The following is an 18,620-nucleotide window of genomic DNA, read 5'->3' as shown; positions in this document are numbered from 1 at the left end:
GTTAACAGCATTGTTTCCTTAACGTTATGGTAGTTTTCCAATTACAGCACAAGAGCGCATTATGCGGCATAATGCTCAACTAAGCTTCAGCATAATTCGGCATTGTGCGTCACTGAGTCGCATTATGCTCTGTAATTGGAAAACTACCTGTATTAGTTTTCCAATTACAGAGCATAATGCGATAGTGCGCTCTTGTGCTGTAATTGGAAAACTACCATGTGTCCTACGTTTAAACACGAAGAAAAAATTCACAAACTTTATTACTGGCAAGCCTGTAAAAAATAGCAAAATCGCATCCCTGACGTATTAGCCTTTAGGATACAACTTCACCGCGATATACCTGAAAAGACTGAAAAGGTAACACAATAAAAGTACAATGTAACTTTCATATTTTTATTTTAAAGTAGTTATATAAAATGACAACAATATAAATTATCTGTGTGTTTCATTGCACCATTTAAACAATAACTCTTTCATTGTGATATTCCGTGATGTTTGTTCTATAACGACACTTTTATTACACTTGACACCATAGCTACGACCATCTATATCGACAACGAATTATTAAATTAATCGGACTATTAAAATAAATAATCAGGTAATTACTTCGATCAAAGCTTGACATTTAAATACTATGGAACTTTGTTCTCTTTGTAAAAGACGACCCAAAAAATAGTGTAAGCCCAATGTTTGAAGAACATAAAATATATTTATTACATATTTTTTATATTATTCATACTACTATGTACTCTAATTTTATATGCGTTTAAAAATTGGGTTTAACGTATGCGTTAAACCGAGATTTTTATATTAATTTGATCAATATAGTTAGACAGACCGGATCCACTTATGCAACACGTCTTTACTGCAAATTTTGAAAGCGACGAGCCATGGCGTGGGGGTGCACATGAGGTCTACTTAGTGGGGGTACTAGTACATGTAGATACGCAACTTTTCCCACCTGTTCTCTAGGTTTTTTTTTATTAGACAAGGTTGGAGGACGACCTGACTACTCACTTGACTTGAGCGGATCCAGTAAGACAACTCAATGGAAGCGTAAGAGAATATCTCAATCAAAATATAATACTGGCTTTCTGTGCAAGAACACTACGCCGCGCCGGTACCTAAATAAAGTTCATTGATCGTCAAAGCTCCAATTAAAAAGTTCGTGAGTCCGCGTTACGTACGCCTTTGAGAAAAATTATGTTACACACATCGAACCACATTTCGATAAGTGTTCAAATTCCAGTCTGTTTAAGAATTGAAATACTGACTACAAATATGATGTTTACGATCTGAAAAAAAGAAACCAGACACGCCAGGCGCAAAACAAATTTCGTTGTAACGATCCCCAAGTAGGAAACTCCGTAGGACGGGTCAGATACAACTACAGTGATGGAAGCAGCATCAAGAGGTCTTGGAGAGTGGTGATGGTGTACTGTCGCATTGACAATCGGGGCACTCACTCGACGCCATGACACAGTCCAGTGTCTCTAAAACTTGTGATTTTTTTTTTATAACAGCTAATTGACAGTCAGTCTCTGAGAACAAAATGAATGTGTGCAAAAAGAAACAAATGTAATTTTGTATTATTTTCATACTAGACCGAGAGCACACTGAGTGACGTCACTCAGTCACCTTAACTAGACACATTATCTCTGCAATTGTGATAATAGAAACAACAAAGATAGCAAACGAAATTTTAAAAAGATGTTTACCTTGAGTTGAACTATTTTATAAACACGACGGCGTTAACGATATTTATGTTATATAGCACGTGCAATAGGAGTGACTCACACAGGCCAGGTGCGCCGGCCGTGTCGTTCCACTCGTAAACAACAGCTGCAACAGAAGTGACTCATAAATAAGCCAGCTGCGCCGGCCAGTATGAAAAGGCGGTACGTGCCTCGAAATGGAGATTCGTTCGACTGCGTTTGCCCGGTGCACTTACTATATCGTTGTTATGTTGTGCGATTCAGTGACTGTTGTACGTACTGGTTAAAGTTGCAAGTGTTAAAGTGAATTGTCAAGTTAACATATTGTTGATTAAATCAGAAATCAAAGGTGACTTCGTTTTACTTGGTGTTCAACAAAATAATGTCGACCCCGCAACCTATAAACATTTTACACAATTAATTATCTGAAATAAATAACCGAAAATATAATCGAGAAAAAAACCACATGATTAATTAAAAAATCACACATGAAAAACATTTTTTACATTATTTTTTATTTATTTACAAAAAAGTATAATCTATTTGGTAACAAATTCAAAATTAATATAGTTCTAGTGTTGAGATGATAATATCGATAATATTATTTATTATTCTACGAATCATTACTGTTTTATCACACGCGTTAACGTTAACTCAACAATAAATTTCATTGCTCATTATTTATTGATTGGCTGCTTTTGAATGATGTAATATCTAAATATATCTGAGAAGGTTAAATAAAACAGTTACGTACGTTTTTTCTCGTTTGTTTTTCGATTGATTTTCTTTAAAAACTATTGACGAATTATACAGATTATCAATAAAAATTTTGGAAGCATGTTTCTATACTCATTAACAAAAGAAAAAATGTAATACACAAAATGAATCTAAGTCTTGAGGTATCAGTGAATAAGGTCGAATTTCGATCGTTAGACGTACACTACGTATTATAAATACGAACATTTTTGAGAATGTGATGATGTTTGTCGCGTAATGAAAAAACATAATTAAAAGTTGCCAATAGTCACTTCTAATCTAGTAGAAATGGTATTGCACAAAACTTAATATTTCCAGAATAAAAAATGGCGTGAAAGAGAATGTTCATCTAGCCACGCTAATGAGAGATTGTCTTCAATTTTTAATCTTCTACAACTAAATGCATAATATAAAAACTGTGTTACACGATACACACTCGCAGACCTACAGATCTTTAATTCAAATTAATGAGTTCAATTAATTTATACAAAAAAAAAAAAAAACGAAATGCAGTATTATAACAACCTTTAACGCTTAAAGTGCCTTTGCTATGAAAAATAATAGAGATTATAATTAATATTTAAAGAGCTCATAAGAAGCTGCGTAAACATTGTACTCTATAATCAAAATATGACGTTACATAGCTTTTCAACAAGAGAATACAAACACATCGACATGAATATGTGCAGCTTGTTCAAGTTAAATTTGTAACTTGTATATATCAAAGTGAATCTCGCCGACCACCCTCAAACAAAAGTTTTAATAACAGTAGACTTTTAAAGTTATTATAATACAATACTTTTTAAATAATACATATTGTATCATTATCGATATGCGATGTAGTGTGGTACAACACTAGCACACACAACGTTATTTTATGGTCGAATTTTATTTCTGACAATTTAGTTAATTGTACGCAATTTTTTCTAGACTTTTGCCACTAACATATTAATGTCCGGGGGCATTCTGAAGCGGATATTAAATTGTTCAATGTCATCGTGTATCTAACACGCAAATATCTACAAACGAGTTCCACAGTAAAAATAATAACATTTACTCAGGTTTGTTTTATCATAGAGCTGTACAATTCTAAAGAGGATCGATTGTGCGCAACTTCCTTACACGCGTCAAATACACACCCATTAGCCACATATGACGTCACGTTTTGTGATTAGTGTTCAATGTTAAGAATCAATTGATTTTATGTAGTAATTTAAAAATTTATTATTTTTTTATAAATATGTAATGATATTGAAATATATAATTAATGGTTTTAATTTAATTAACATCTCTAAAAACGATTGTTTAAATTTATTTTAGTTATTGGTGTTCTATTGAAGGGCGGTACAGATAGCTACAGTTATACAGAACATACAGTAACAAAAACTTGTATCAATAACTTTGTGAACACATTGTTATTATAATTTCCGAAGGCGGAGTGTCTGCCAAACAACAAGTTGTCTAAATTCGTTGTGTCCACAGCATTATTACTTTAGCTTTAGTTAATTTTTTGCAAATTCTGAAAGTTTCCGTATTGATTAGATTTGGACTATTTCATAGTGTTTAAAGCCGTCGAAACTCCCGCCAACAATATTGGATATGTAAAATTAAGTACCAATATTTTTAGAGCAAGGTTTATTTTTTTACTTATAATCCGAGATTCAATATTCGTATAAATCAGATTGCGTTGAGTGGCAAGCGGGCGGCGTAAATAAAACCATCGACAATGTCATTGACAATGTTATCATGACCACACTGGACTCGATCGAACCGGTGTCAGTTTCGTGGATATATTGAGTTATGCCAGCGCAGTGTCCGCATGTGACAAGAATAAACTTAGAACGTAAATGTGTCTAGTGCGTTACATAAAGTTGACAGCCACTGGCTGCGCACGACGGCTCTCAACCTCTGCGGCGCCGCGCTCCACGTCCCTTCGCCCTTCGCTTCAGATTAAGAAGCGTCGCATTAAAAAAACAAATATTAATGATCGAGCTATTTTTTCCACTAGTAACATTAGAAGTTTGCTGTTGCCAGAGTTGATATTTTTTGATTGAATTTAATATTTTTATTTCATTATATTACAAGTGATGTTTATTTAAATTATTTGTATTATTATCCTAGTTGGTCTGTCGGTTTATTGACAGTGTCAGTTATCGTAAGATCATCTTTCTCGATTTCTGTTTGTACGTATGTGTGCATCGCGTGGATACAAACTGCACATATTCCTGTCGTGTTGAAGGCAGGGCATAGATTTATCAGTTTCTCAACAGAATCCTTCGAGAATCATTTCACTTTATCAATAACTCATTTATCACATGTCCATAACTAAGCTTAAGCTACATTACACATACAAATTAAAAATAGTTTAAATCTTACGAGGCCCCCCACCGGGGCGCTACTGTCGGCCTCAACGTTGAGGTTCACAGCAGGAGGTCGCTTGTGGAGAGCTTGTTGAGGTCGGCAGAGAGCATGTTCCCGTCCCCCCCGAGGAGGGATCGGAACTCGCTGGAGTTGAGTATGGGCTCGCGGTCAAGGAACTGGGCGGAGAACGTGGTCCCGGCGCCGTCCGCCTCCGCGCCCTGGGGCAGCTGCAATACAATACAACGCTGTACACTGCTGCACGGGTGGGCGAGCTCACCACTGTGCTTACAAGTCGCATACCGACCTTCAGACACCAGACCGAAGTCTATTTAATTGTAGGTTTTTTTATTATTGCTTAGTTGGGTGGACGAGCTCACAGCCCACCTGGTGTTAAGTGGTTACTGGAGCCCATAGACATCTACAACGTAAATGCGCCACCCACCTTGGGATATAAGTTCTAATGTCTCAGTATAGTTACAACGGCTGCCCCACCCTTCAAACCGAAACGCATTACTGCTTCACGGCAGAAATAGGCAGGTTGGTGGACGTGGGCGTGGACTCTCAAGAGGTTCTACCACCAGTAACAAGCATGTCCGCTTCTCGAAAGAAATAATAATTATACTGTAAAATAAACTTTCTAAAATAGTCATTTTAGGGTCGCAGAATTTTTTAAATACTGAACTGAAGCAATTTATCGCCAGAGTAGAAGACAAAATTTACAATGACCGATACGACAGTGACCACGTCGTGTCCGACGCGACGTGGTCGCGACTTGCACAGTCTGGAGGTTGTTGGTACTCAACGCGGCCAGGGCAGGGGGCCTACGGGGGACACGGGGGCGGATGAGCCTCCGTGAGACTACTAATCATATTTAAGTATTTATTTTTATTGTAGCCATTTACAAAATTCATGTTGTTGCTCATTGTCTTACTGATGTATTTCTTTTTAAATAGTAATAGTAATTCTTACGTGATTATAAGTGTTGTGTTGCATGTTGGGCGATGTAGACCCGACTTGCATCATCGGGCCGACCATGGGGGACACGCAGGCGCCGCCGTGCATGGGGGACACGCAGGGGCCGCCGTGCATGGGGGAGCCGCACTGGGGGTCCTGCATGGGGGACACGGATTGCCCCCTGTGCATGGGGGACAGGGAGTGGGGGGAGTGCATGACGTTGGCGCCGGGCTGCAGCGGCTGGAGGCCCTGTCCGTAGGGCACGTTGCTCCACGCCATGTCGGCGAAGGTGTCCATGTTGGTGGCGGCCGGCACGGCGAGGTCCGGTATCGTTCGCATCTGCTCCGGCGGAACCATCCAATTCTAGAATTCAGACAACTTTCTTTAACAAATGCGACGCGTTTATGTTATAGCAACTTTAGTTTTTTTAGATGACGTGGATATTTCTTTCGTTTTTTATTTTCAAATATTATTATATTGGAGTTTATTGGAGTTTACTCCTTTAGAATCGATTTACATATATAGGCCCGGGGTATGAAAATTATGGGGACCAAAATCGTACTAGCATGTCACACGAAATGCGTTATGCGCATTTCGTGTGACATGCTAGTACATGCGCCGGCAGTCCGCCACAAAGCCTCGTACTGATCGCGCGTTTCTCTCATTATTGTATTTTCATATATTTGTTAGTCGTTTGTTTTGTGTCTCGTTAATTTGTTAATAATCTGTAGTGTATCGTGTTGTCGTAATATAGAACTATTTCTCGTATTGTTTCGTTTAATTTTTTATATCCAGTAAACTCCAGTCGTGCGTCGGAGCGGACACACACACTTTTTTTTTTATATATAGAGTGCGTTGAAGGCATTCTGGAGAACGATGGCTTGTGATATAACTAAGAAAACATCACCATTTATTTTACTAATATTTTTAAGCAGCGCACAGTGTATTTCTATTAAGAATTGACGGACGTTCACCCGACTCCGAGAGCATGCGGGTGAATACATAATTCACTTTTTTTTAATACGCTTTTATTAGCTTTAGACGTATGTATGTTAGTATGTAACGGAATCTTTTTCGAAATTTGGTATACTTATTAGGACCGATGAAAATTCAAATTAAAAAAATATATATATAAATTGAAAAAATTGAAATTCAACTAAAAAATGAAAAATAAATAATAGTTTAAAAAAACTAACAAAATATGCTTTTATAGAAAATCCAACTAAAAATAGAAAATAAATTTTAATAAATTTGAATTAAAAATAGTGTAAGAAAAAATGATTTTATTGTAAAAAAAAGCGTGGGGTGCATGGTATCAGTTATAAATATTTTATGAACAGATATGAGTAGAAAGGTTATTTTGATAATATCCTGAAAGGACCCCACTCTTTTTTTAAACTATTGTTTATGAGTCGGTTACTCCCCTGCACACCGAGCTTTAAGTTCCCAGATGTCACATCGTGCAGTCGACTTAATTATTATGGGTGAACACAGAGAAGCTTACTAAACATTTTTTTATGCATAGACGAGTTTCAGTTCTCAGAGTTCGTCTGACGAAAAGGGAATACTGGAGCCCATAGACATCACGACCTGAATGTCGCCATCTTGATACTTTGATGAGGTAGGTGGAAGTCTCAATTGTATTGAATTGTATAGTAATTACTAATCTTTATATTAATACGTGAAGCAAAAATTTTGTACCCCTTTTTACGAAAATTCCGCGGACGGAGGAGTATAGCATTTCCCACGCTTATAGAGAATATACAGAAGGAGTGCAGAATATTAATATTTTTTTAAATTATGCATTAAAATACATTAAATCAATAAAAATAACATTACACACACTACCATGTATTTGACACAACACGCATGCATTCTATTTCTTTATTGTCAAACTTTTGTTATTGTTTAAAGTCTGTAGTCAAATCGAGGATAGATTAAATATTGTTTGTCTTTGTTAACTTCAATTAATTATGGTCGAATTTCGACTACTACTAGTTATATAAATTACGCATATATATTTTTTGCTCTGCTCAAAATTTCAAAGAAATATGTAATCCGTTAGATCTCGATAATGATTCCGGAACCGCCAAAAGGATCGGGTCGGTTGCTGTAGACCGCGGGCTACTCACCGGGTCGCTGTAGGGCGGGTACGCGCCGTAGGGCGACGTGGCGAGGTGCGGCGACTTCTCTGCAATACAATGCGTTAATATAGTTGCAGCCCTATGTTCAGAAGTGGACTGATATAGCCTGATGATGATGATGATGATGGTGATGAGTATAGTTTCAAACTAACAAACATGTGTCGACGGGTCAACTAAAAACGAATTGAATATTATTTGTATCCTGCTGAAGAAAACAGGTCTAAGTGCTCATATTGTTGTGTCGCCATCGGTCCTTGACGCGAGTGACAATTGCCAAGTTAGTGACATGTTCATGTTGTTGTAAGTTGGAACATTCCGTCCCACAGATATACATATATACAAGCCCCAGGGGGGGCGCAGCGACCCCCTCCCCCCGGGTATTTAAGGTACTCACCTCTGGGCTCCGCCTTGATCGGCATCTGCTCCTGGAAGGTCCCTGCGAAGGTACAGATACGTTCAGCATTATGTGTGGTTTGAACAGGTTAACAATAAAAACAACAAAACATATTTACAGCGCAAAAAAAATAAAGCGTATAAGTAATTCGCATTTCATAATTACATTTAATAAAACATTAACCCTTAGATGCTGTATTGATTATTTCTAAATAATATTTCTGAAATGCAAATTCAAACACGACTGATTAAAAACAAAAAAAAAATGATGATGTAATTGTGGAAGTGTGAGTCCTAAGGTCTAATGTGAGTGGTGTTGATAGCTTGTGTATAATAATAATTGTACTTATAAAGCAATGAAACTAGTTAACTAAAATTCAAGCTCTCGAAGGAATGGTGCGAAACTCTACCAAAAATAAATAACTGTATCATGCGACGGGGTGGGCCCCCAGCCCGCGACCGGGGCGCCCCCGGGGCGAACCCGATAACTTGTCGTTGTGACGGGGTCTTATGACTTTCAACCTCTCTCTTTCTACCTCTAACGACCTTGCTCTAAAGTTACGTTTACCACTATTGTCTACTTTCAAAAGTTGGATCTATGTGTAACGTTGACAATAAGAGTTCAACAAAAAAGATTACAACACACATACACACACAAATGCACGCAACATAACTGTTAATAAAAATATACGTAAATAAAATATATTTCAAATGAGAGTGCCGACCGCGGGCAGCGAACACACACACAAGCGCTGACTACGAAGTGTCGCGGGGCGGCGCGGGCCGGATGTATTAACGGATAAAGCAAACATCGACACGCCAGAACCAAGCTTCGGCGATTTTGTAAGTCTTATGCTGTTGGTTCGTTTCAAATTATGTGTTTCCGATCGCAGGCCGCGTCCCCCGGGGGGCCTACAGCGGGCCGCGTCCCCCGGGGGGCCTACAGCGGGCCGCGTCTCCCGGGGGGGGGCCTACGACGGGCCGCGTCCCCCGGGGGCCTACAGCGGGCCGCGCTTGTCTCTGGCGCGCCGGTAGTGGTCACAGCGACGCGCATGCTTAGTACAACGGGGCGGATACCTGCGGCTCGGGGCGTGCGGGGACGTTACAAAACAAGTAGATACGTAATATAGTTTTATTGGCGTTATTCATCGTCTCCATTCAAGCCTTATCTTCGTATAAACCGTAAAATCTAGTTACATACGTGTTGATAGTTATAGTGGCTATGACCTAGTCATTGGCTAACCGAAGCTTTTTTTGACTACGGCTTGTAGACCGACAATATAACAGAGTCGCTTCTATATGCTCAATTCAAACCATATCCAGATTCTATTGGCAGATTTTAATAACAAAAATGATAAATGCTATGTTATTACTTGATTTGATTTACGTACTAACTACTTCAAATTATTATACAAATTAAAGAAACAAAGATTATTATTGATATACTGTTTTATCGACTCGCGCTCCAAATTACAAAGATAAGTTACAAAAGATGTCCGCCGCACACGAAGCTAACTGACCAGCTGTGTCAATTCAATATAAATACCTCACGGTTTAACAATATTTGTCTATAAAAAAGGTTATAAAAACATTTTCGATATAATATTAACCATATACGTAGTTTTTTTTTTTTCGATATATCGATACAACTTTCGCGACAACACTATTTTTATCACTTACATCACTAACGTTTAAATTTCTAAAAAACCACATTTACACGTGTATAATAAATAAGTTGTAATCGAATTTAAGACATTTTATTGTACTTAGTGCGAGTTTTTAACGTTCTCGATAGCGTAAAAGTTAACTCGAATTCGTATGCAGTTGGAACAGCGCCCCTAGCGGCAAACGCAGGCAAACGTTCCTTCATACAAATTTGAGTTAACTTTTACGCTATCGAAAACGTTAAAAAACTCGCACTAACCGACCGCGGACCGGGCGTGCCCTTTTCTATGAACATTCTAATTAAAAACGTACAAAAATATTGTTTTACCGACAGACTCAAAATACATTATATAAATAGTAATAATTAACTGCACCGAGTAATGGTTTGCACGGTTTTAATATCTATATAATTTTGATACCGTATTTAATACATCTTGATCATGTTGTTAGTACCCAGACATCCACATTAGATAATTAAGATATACATAATACAAGGCGCTGTGGACTGTTTGTTCACTGTAACAATGTCGGTATCGACTCGATTGAATTGTTTTTTAAAAGGCCTTCTCATCGAGTAGCCGCCATGCCCATATTATTGTATTTTTCTCATAAACTACTAATAAAGTTGACCGCTTGTCTTAGGACATCACTTGAATACACTTCATAAGTACAACAATATAAAAGCGAAACTTACAAAAATAGTTAAATTGATATTCAGTTAATTTTTTTAAACTTTGCAATTATTAATTGGTCCTTGTAAATTGCTTTTGTATGTAATAGATACATGGGTCACGGTGGAGGCAAAGATAAATCGGATGATGAAAAATTGTTTATGTGGCTGTGTGGCGAGGGGGGACCGGTGGGGGGGCAGTCCGCCCCTAGTGCGCCCCGTGTTTCCTCTCTATGTCAGCAGCGCATTCGTTGTAGGTGCTCTAAGACCAGCACTGATAATTTAATTTTGTGTTTCATAAGCTCATACCAATCATATTGGGACTGATTTTTCTTTAGAACTTAAAGGTATACTTTCGTTTTAAAAAAACAACAATGAGAACAACATATACCCTACCCTAATTTTTTACGCAACATTTTTTGTATTTTTTTTTATTCAACACCAAAATTTTTGTTAGTAACATCCACTGCCATTAAATAAATAAATCCTAAACTTATATCATATTAGAAGAAAACATTAGTTATTAAAATAATCAATTAAACTGAACGCATCGTTTTCAATGTAAACTATTAATTTGTGGTGTGGCAACATTTAGGGGTTGCCATGTGCGAAGCACCAATATTTATATTAATCTTATAAATATAGAATGCGGTATAAGATATAAGAATATGTGTTGTATTTAATTATACATAATAAATTTTGTTAGAAATACATTTTTTTTTAAAAAATCTAAAATATTCAGACAAAGTTGGTGTGTATTTTTTGAGAATTTCAACAGATTTTGTTTTAGTAAAAGTTTATATAAAAATTGTTTCCAACAATCATTTTTTATGACAAAAATGTAAGAAACAAATGCACGACGTATGTGTGGAGTAAATCATAGTATAATGATGATACCCTTCACCGTATAAATGTAAATAACATGTAATGATACATAATATTTAAATAATTAATTTTAAAAAATGCGCGGTCCCGTCCGTGAGCAAATTCTACCTTTCACCGTTATTCGTGTAAACTATAGAATTTGCTGCAATCGGAACTTCTTTAGATAATAAATCGATAAAAATTGATGTAGACTTACTTTCTTGCTCATACGCGGCCATTAATGGCATTTTGGTCTTCCGCTTTTTACCCAATATGTAATTTGAATCTAAAAAAATTTAAATCATAACATTAGTCGGACAAATCGACAGTTTCTCAACAATCAAATAAGTATATGAGATATTTTAATTAACAATTTGTAACGAAAACAAAAAAAAACGAAAACTTAACAAAAATAAATAAATAGTAACGAAAGCGTAAATTAGACTAGAACTGGGGGTTCGGGGGAGGGGGCACAGGGAGCCCCTCATTGACGAAGGAAGTTGCTCCCGTCCAGCGGGGAGTAGTACGAGCTCTGGTCGTCGAACTCGGACGCGGTGGCTCGCGGCGCCAGCGCCATGTACAGCGCGTAGTGCTCCGCCTCCGTCAGCTCCAGCTCGTCCTGCAGCCGCCGGAACGACGACGCGTCCAGCGCCAGCACGCTCTCCGCCACCAGGATCGCGTCCGCCGGCGGCGCCGCGCCCAGCGACACGTCCTCGTGCAGCGACACGTGCGTCACGCTGTCCGCCGCGCGCAGCCCGCCCCCCGCGCCTCCCCCCGCCGCGCCCCCCGCCGCCCAGCGCGCCGGCCGCTGCCCCGACACGCTGCTCACGGAGCGCCCCACCGGCCGCGCGCGCGCCTCCGCCACGCTGGGGGCCGGGGACTTGTCGCGCCGCCGGAACAGCCGCGAGAAGAACGAGCGCTTCTTGGCGGGCGGCAGCGCCGGCTCGCTCCGGGCCGCCGACAGCTTCTCGTCGGGCGGCGGCAGGCGGGCCGGCCGCGCCGCGCTCTCCACGGACGTCTGGCTGGACCTGAACTCCGAGGAGACGGACTTGCGGACGCGCTTGGGGGGCAGGGGGGGCGCCTCGTCCGTGTCGCGCTTCAAGGGCGTGAACTCGACGATGGGGCCGCGGAACGTCTGCACGTGCACGTCCTCGTAGGGCGGCGGCTCGGGCTCGGCGATGGGCAGCGGGTTCTTGAAGGCGAGCTGCAGGCTGGTGTAGGTGCCGGCGTCGTTGAAGTCGTCGGCGTCGGTCTCGGTGTCGGCGGCGTCGGCGGCGCGCTGCAGGCGGCTGCGGCTCTCGGAGTAGATCTCGTCGAGCTCGGCGACCTGCTCCAGCAGATCGTCGAGGCTCTTCTCGTGCGGCTCCGCGTGTCCGTTGGTCTCGGCGGCGGCGGGCTCGGGGTCGGGGGGCGGGGGCGAGGGTACGGGGTCGGGGGAAGAGGGGATGGAGACGGCATCGTCCTTGTTGTTATTATTGGTGTCGCGTTTCTCAGCGAGGAGAAGGGAGAGGAAGGACAGGTCCGGGGGCGGCTTACGGCGAGTGGTACCTCGGAAGTCCGGGATGTATTCGAACGCGAAGGAGTTGCTCCGCGCGTCGTCCGTCAGCCTCTTCAGCTGGAAGTGGACCTGCAACGGGAGGCGCGTGGTTAGGGGCGCGGGCGGGGGGCGGGCGGGGGGCGGGGGGCGGCGGGCGCGCTACTCACGGTGACGTGCTCGTCGCGCTGGGGGTCGCGGTAGGGCGGCGTGTTGAACACCACGGCGACCTGCTTGTGCACGTAGGACGGCGTCACGGTCTCCTCCCACACTATCTGCTCGTTCACCTCCTGGTAGAATATCACCGCCGTGTCTTCTTTCGATACCTGAATATTGACGCCATTATTGTTACCGATCAGTGAGTTTAGAGTTTTGAATGTTTTTTGGAAGAAAGAAAACTTGCATCCTACCCAGTATTAAATATTTAGCAGAATGTACCAACACAGTATGATGATACCGCTCATTTTGAGTCGTGAATATGAAATTCTAATTGAAGTGGATTTTATTTATTGTTCTGGACCCCCTTCAAGGGGGAGCCCTTGCTTCCTCAGCAGGAGAAACAGAACGGGCCTCACAAGCTATTCTTGGGCGAGGTAGGGACACAGGACGACAGAGCAGTGACGTACCTTCTCGCAGAGCAGGATGACCTGCGTGCCGCCGCGGATGGTGCCGGAGCAGTGCGAGGAGCGCATGATGAGGAGGTCGCTCATGGCCTTCTTGTCGTAGATGATGTCGGACACGACGGCGGGCAGCGGCCGGCGCATGCGCCCGGCGCCGTCCGGCACAAACACTTGGAAGGCGAGCCGCACCGCGTTGAGGTCGATGCTCTGCGTGTGCGAGCGGTGGTCGAACCCCGCTGTGCCCAACGTACACTTTACATGCACCCGACCTACACTAGCACGTGTCGCCATCCCGCTTTCTCTAGTGAGGCCAGAGGAAGCCAGAAGGCAGGCGCTCGGAAGCGGTGCGGTAGGCGCCACTCTCCGACTTTAGATCCAGCATTGCTTTCTGGTGGGCTGTGTGCTCTCTTCTATGGTAAACTTAAATGGCAATAAACAAGATTTTGATATTTATCTCGTTAATTACGAGGAGCGACGAAATTATGAACAAATTGATACGTCTTCATTTGTGTTTTTGTTATTTATTGCTGTTGGACGAGCTCACGGCCCACCTGGTTTTAAGTGGTTATCGGGGCATATCTACAACGTAAATGGCGTAATCGACTTCGAGACATGAGTTCTAAGGTCTCAGTTTTTTTACTGTACAACGGCTGTCCCTACCTTAAAACCGTAAAGTATTACTGCTTCACGGCAGGAATAGGCAGAGTGGTAGTACCTACCCGTGCGGACTCACAAGACGTCCTGTCACCTCCTCATGAAACCGTCACCATAAATTAAATTTCTATTTATTTCATAAATATTTGGCCGAAATTTTGAGTGATCTGGCGCGCCGACCCGCATTTCCTTTCATGGCGGTCGCGCGTGTAGTTGAACAATTAGGGATATTTTTGGACGAGCTATTTCGGGTAACGCATCGGAGCCCGTGGCAGTACAAAGCTAGCAATAAGTTGTACTTTGTAAACAAAATACGTTATACGATCTCAATTCAAAAGCTTTGGTCCCTTCGCGAACCTTACTATACTGGCGCATACTTGTAACAACTGAATGACTGCAACTGGGCGCCTTCTCTCAAATCTGATCTTAATAAACGCACTTTTAGTTCGCAAACGGATTTGATGTTACGAGTCATACCAGACAGACACAGAAAGCAGTATTTTGTATAATGACGTCAACGTTTAGAGACCTTTAAAAATTATATAACTCGAAACACGACTCTACCAAACTATTTGTGTTCGTGTATTGCGTGACGTGAACGTGTGATTATTCCTAGAATAAAAAAATTGGATTCTAATAGAACTCACTCCTGAAGGGGTCCACCCTGAGCTCCTCCCGGAGGCGCAGCTCGGCGACGATGTCCTTGCGCTTGACGCATTGTATCCCGAGGTTCCTGAACTGGTACTCGTTGTTGTCCTCCGTGACGTCGGTGCGCACCGAGCACACGCCGCGGTCGCAGCGCTCCCGCCCCACCAGGTTGTGCGGGTGCGGTCTGCGCGTCACCACACACGTGACAGGTACATACATACAACTCCGCAGGACAACGCCCAAGGAATAATGCCCTTGTAGGCAGACGAGCACACGGTCCACCTGATGGTGAGTGGATACCGTCGCCCATGGACTTCAGCATTGCCAGGGGCAGACCCAAGCCGCTGCCTACCGCTTAACACTCTTCACAAGCCTCGTTTGAAGAAGAACATGTCATAGCGCTCGGGAAGCACCGTGGAGGGGAGCTCATTCCATAGCCGGATGGTACGCGGCAAAAAAGACCTCTGGAAACGCACTGTGGATGAACTCTATTCCGATGGCGGGCGGTGCGATGGTAAAAACGAGATGACGATATCATCTCGAACAATTCGAAATCGACATATTGCAACACCGCGAACCAAATTGTGTTATTATTGAAAATTCATTTGTGTATGATCGGAATTCATTGGAAGAAGACCTTTTTCCAGTATTACGTAAGCAAATTTATGACAATTATTCACCCCCCCCTCCCTTCCCCTTGTCAGCATAAGTAAACAAAACTCTGACCCCAAATGCTAACGTGAACATTAGTATATGAATTTTTCTACTAACGTATTCTAATTCTTTTAATGATTTTAATGATAATGAGCAGCAATTATAATTCTAAAAATAAGAAAATAGGCTTATAGGATAGAGGACTTTAACGCACATCATATTCATTTATATGCGCGCAATAATTCCCCTACTCGGTTCCAAGCGAGTACGTAAACGTATTATTATTCATGGGAATCCCCGAAAATGCGTTTCGTTTTCAAGCATAGACAATGTGTAGGTTGTCAATATGTGTAAAAAAATAAATAACCACTGCGACATAATCACCCCACATGTCATCAAAAATAAGCAAAGTAAACCCGCACGCAGTCAGTCAGTAATCGGAACTACTCGAAGCGAAATAGCGAACGGATCACCTGAAGCGAAGCGGAACAAGCGAATTGAGTGTTTTAAAGTGTTTGTGAAGTGGTTAAGTGTTCCAAGTGTTGAATACAGTTTTTTGTTGTAGTTTGGTGAAATTTTATTTAAAGAACCCCAGCGCGTAACAATATTTTAGAAAAAAAAAAGACGACACTTACTTAAACGGGGGATCCTTGTTGACGCAGGACACGACTATGGTGGCCGGTCCCTTGTAAGAGCATATCTTGATTGTAGGATAAGTTTTGTTCTCCGGAGTACTGGACACGCCCGGGAGCGAGCCCGCCGACCGGCCTTCGCATTTGTACCGGAATCTGCAACAAACATATGTGAGGTTCGCATAGTTTTCTTTGCGATTTAGATAAAGCCATCCTGCCGACTTCTGCGGCGAAGCAGTAACTCATTCCAGATAATCGCGTAAGGTGGTTTAGCTGTTTTGCCGTCGAAATTTCGGTTTCATGTCATAAGGTCCGTAAAACCTTTAGAAAAAATATTGACAGCGTGCATTACAAAACATTTTTTTGTTTTACTTCGTTCGTATGAGCGTCACACTAAAACCACTGATGCGGTTTTGGTACGAGCTGTACGCCTAAAACCTTGTAATTATCTAGGTAAAGGAAACAGTACATAGTTTAGTACATACGCATTTTTTCACAGTTAGGTACTCTTCTTTTACTGGTGGCAGGGCGTTTTGTGATCTCGCACGGGTAGCGATAGCGTATAGGCACTACCCTGCCTATTTCTGCCGTGAAACAGCAATGCCTTTCGGTTCGAAGGTTGGGGTAGCCGTTGAACATAAAAACTGAGACTTAGAACTCATGTTTCAAGGTAAAAACGATTAAACCGTAATTCAATATATCTCGCCCGGTAACAAAGAATACTCGTATTAAAACCAATACAATACAAACGCGAAGATATTAACAGGTCATGCACACAGGCCGCGTAATGAGAGCACGTTTATAATTAGAAAGCCACATACATACGGAGTTCGAAACATTGTTTATATCAACTTAAAAATTTATTAGCTTACGCTGGCAGCGGGCTTGCGGTTCGAGCAAAATCGGCTGCTATGCATATTTTTTTTCCTACCTAAGCTGATAGCCTTGAGGCTATTTCAGCGTAACCTTAACTAGTAGGTGAGCTCACGGGGCTCAAGCCTGACGATGTTGCTAACACGAACCCTAGCAAGAGCAGTGCTTCGCAGAATCTACCACCGGATCGGAAATGCGACCCACTGAGTAGATCCGGCAAGAAACTCAGTGGGCTACTATGTCGTGAATGGGTGTTCGTTGGAAAAATTGGGTTTTATTTTATTTGATTGCCCGCCTCGTTTAGTGTTAAACGGTCACCAGAACCGCGATAGCTGACACTCATCTTGAGACATATACACCGAAGAATAGAAAGGTGCTAAAATAGTTATCTCTAACAGATGAAATGGACGGGTCGTTTTAATCGTTGATCGTTTTGTCCACACGGGTAGGTACCACCGCCCTGCCTATTTCTGCACGAACGACAAAGAGGCACAATCGGTGCCTCTTTGTCGCTCGTTGCGCGCTCTCGCTTGCACTTCAAGCCTTAAATGGAACGCCTCAGAGCGAGGTAATGCCGCACGAGTCAAGTTTTTTTGTGCGTGCAGCCGGCTCCATCAAATTATAAGACGTTGTCACGTCAAAAAAAACATTAAATGCATGAATCAGAAGTGGTCACGGTTATCCATTTTTAGTTAGCCGACCCATTCGTCAGCAACGTGCACAATAACCACCCAAAAGCTTATATCTTTCAGGAAACCAAACCCGAAAATAGTATGAGCAGGAAAACATTACATTTTCCTTCTAATCATAATACGATTATAACAAAATTAATTAAGAACTCATTCAATTCTATTTAGGTATGTTTACTGAACTATTGCCATTTGCGAACATCTGGTCAATATTATTAATATAGATTGCGTATATTTAAGATCGGTCTTACCAACATACATAACGGTCTGGCATAACAATGTGCCGATGAAAATTTACATCGACGATGTGTTTTTTTTATTGCTTAGCTGGGTGGGCGAGCTGACAGCCCACCTGATGTTAGGTGGTTACTGGAGCCCATAGACATCTACAACGTAAATGCGCCACCCACCTTGAGATGTAAATTCTAAGGTCTCAGTATAGTTACAACGGCTGACCCACCCTTCAAACCAAAACGCATAACTGCTTCACGGCAGAAATAGGCAGGGTGGTGGTACCTACCGGCGCGGACTCACAAGAGGTCCTACCACCAGGCTTTCTCAAAATTTATATTTGTATACCAGAAATTGTATATGTAGTGATCCTCTTTAATTCATAACTAGCGACCCGCCCTCGCTTCGCTTCGGAAACATTAAAACACACATGAAAACAAAAAAAAAAAAAATTTTTTTTTTTTTAAAGTAGCCTATGTTCATCAGGGACAATGTCGGCTTCTAATGGAAAAAGAATTTTTCAAATCGGTCCAGTAGTTTCGGAGCCTATTCGAAACAAACAA

General features: G+C 41.7%; 1 protein-coding gene across 7 annotated transcripts in view; it reads right to left on the bottom strand.

Annotated features, from left to right (window-relative positions):
- Positions 1–379: 379 nt before the first annotated feature.
- Positions 380–18,620, bottom strand: part of Dorsal (embryonic polarity protein dorsal) — a 53,177-nt gene continuing 34,936 nt past the window's right edge. For 3 of the 7 annotated variants that reach the window (XM_089731725.1, XM_028175226.2, XM_089731727.1), the window contains exons 4-13: positions 16,268–16,420; positions 14,978–15,162; positions 13,683–13,912; positions 13,227–13,382; positions 13,071–13,149; positions 11,740–11,808; positions 8,325–8,366; positions 7,919–7,977; positions 5,802–6,149; positions 380–5,059 (exon numbers count right to left, since the gene is read on the bottom strand). In XM_089731725.1, the coding sequence (XP_089587851.1) occupies positions 4,892–5,059; positions 5,802–6,149; positions 7,919–7,977; positions 8,325–8,366; positions 11,740–11,808; positions 13,071–13,149; positions 13,227–13,382; positions 13,683–13,912; positions 14,978–15,162; positions 16,268–16,420 (1,489 nt within the window). In that variant the 3' untranslated portion in view covers positions 380–4,891. The other 4 variants (XM_089731722.1, XM_089731724.1, XM_028175224.2 and 1 more) reach the window with 2 other exon arrangements.

Source organism: Bombyx mandarina, chromosome 12, assembly GCF_030267445.1.
Source record: "Bombyx mandarina strain Sakado chromosome 12, ASM3026744v2".
Lineage (NCBI taxonomy): Eukaryota > Metazoa > Arthropoda > Insecta > Lepidoptera > Bombycidae > Bombyx > Bombyx mandarina.
Note: the sequence above shows the minus strand (reverse complement) of the source record. Positions and strands in the feature narration are given on the sequence as shown.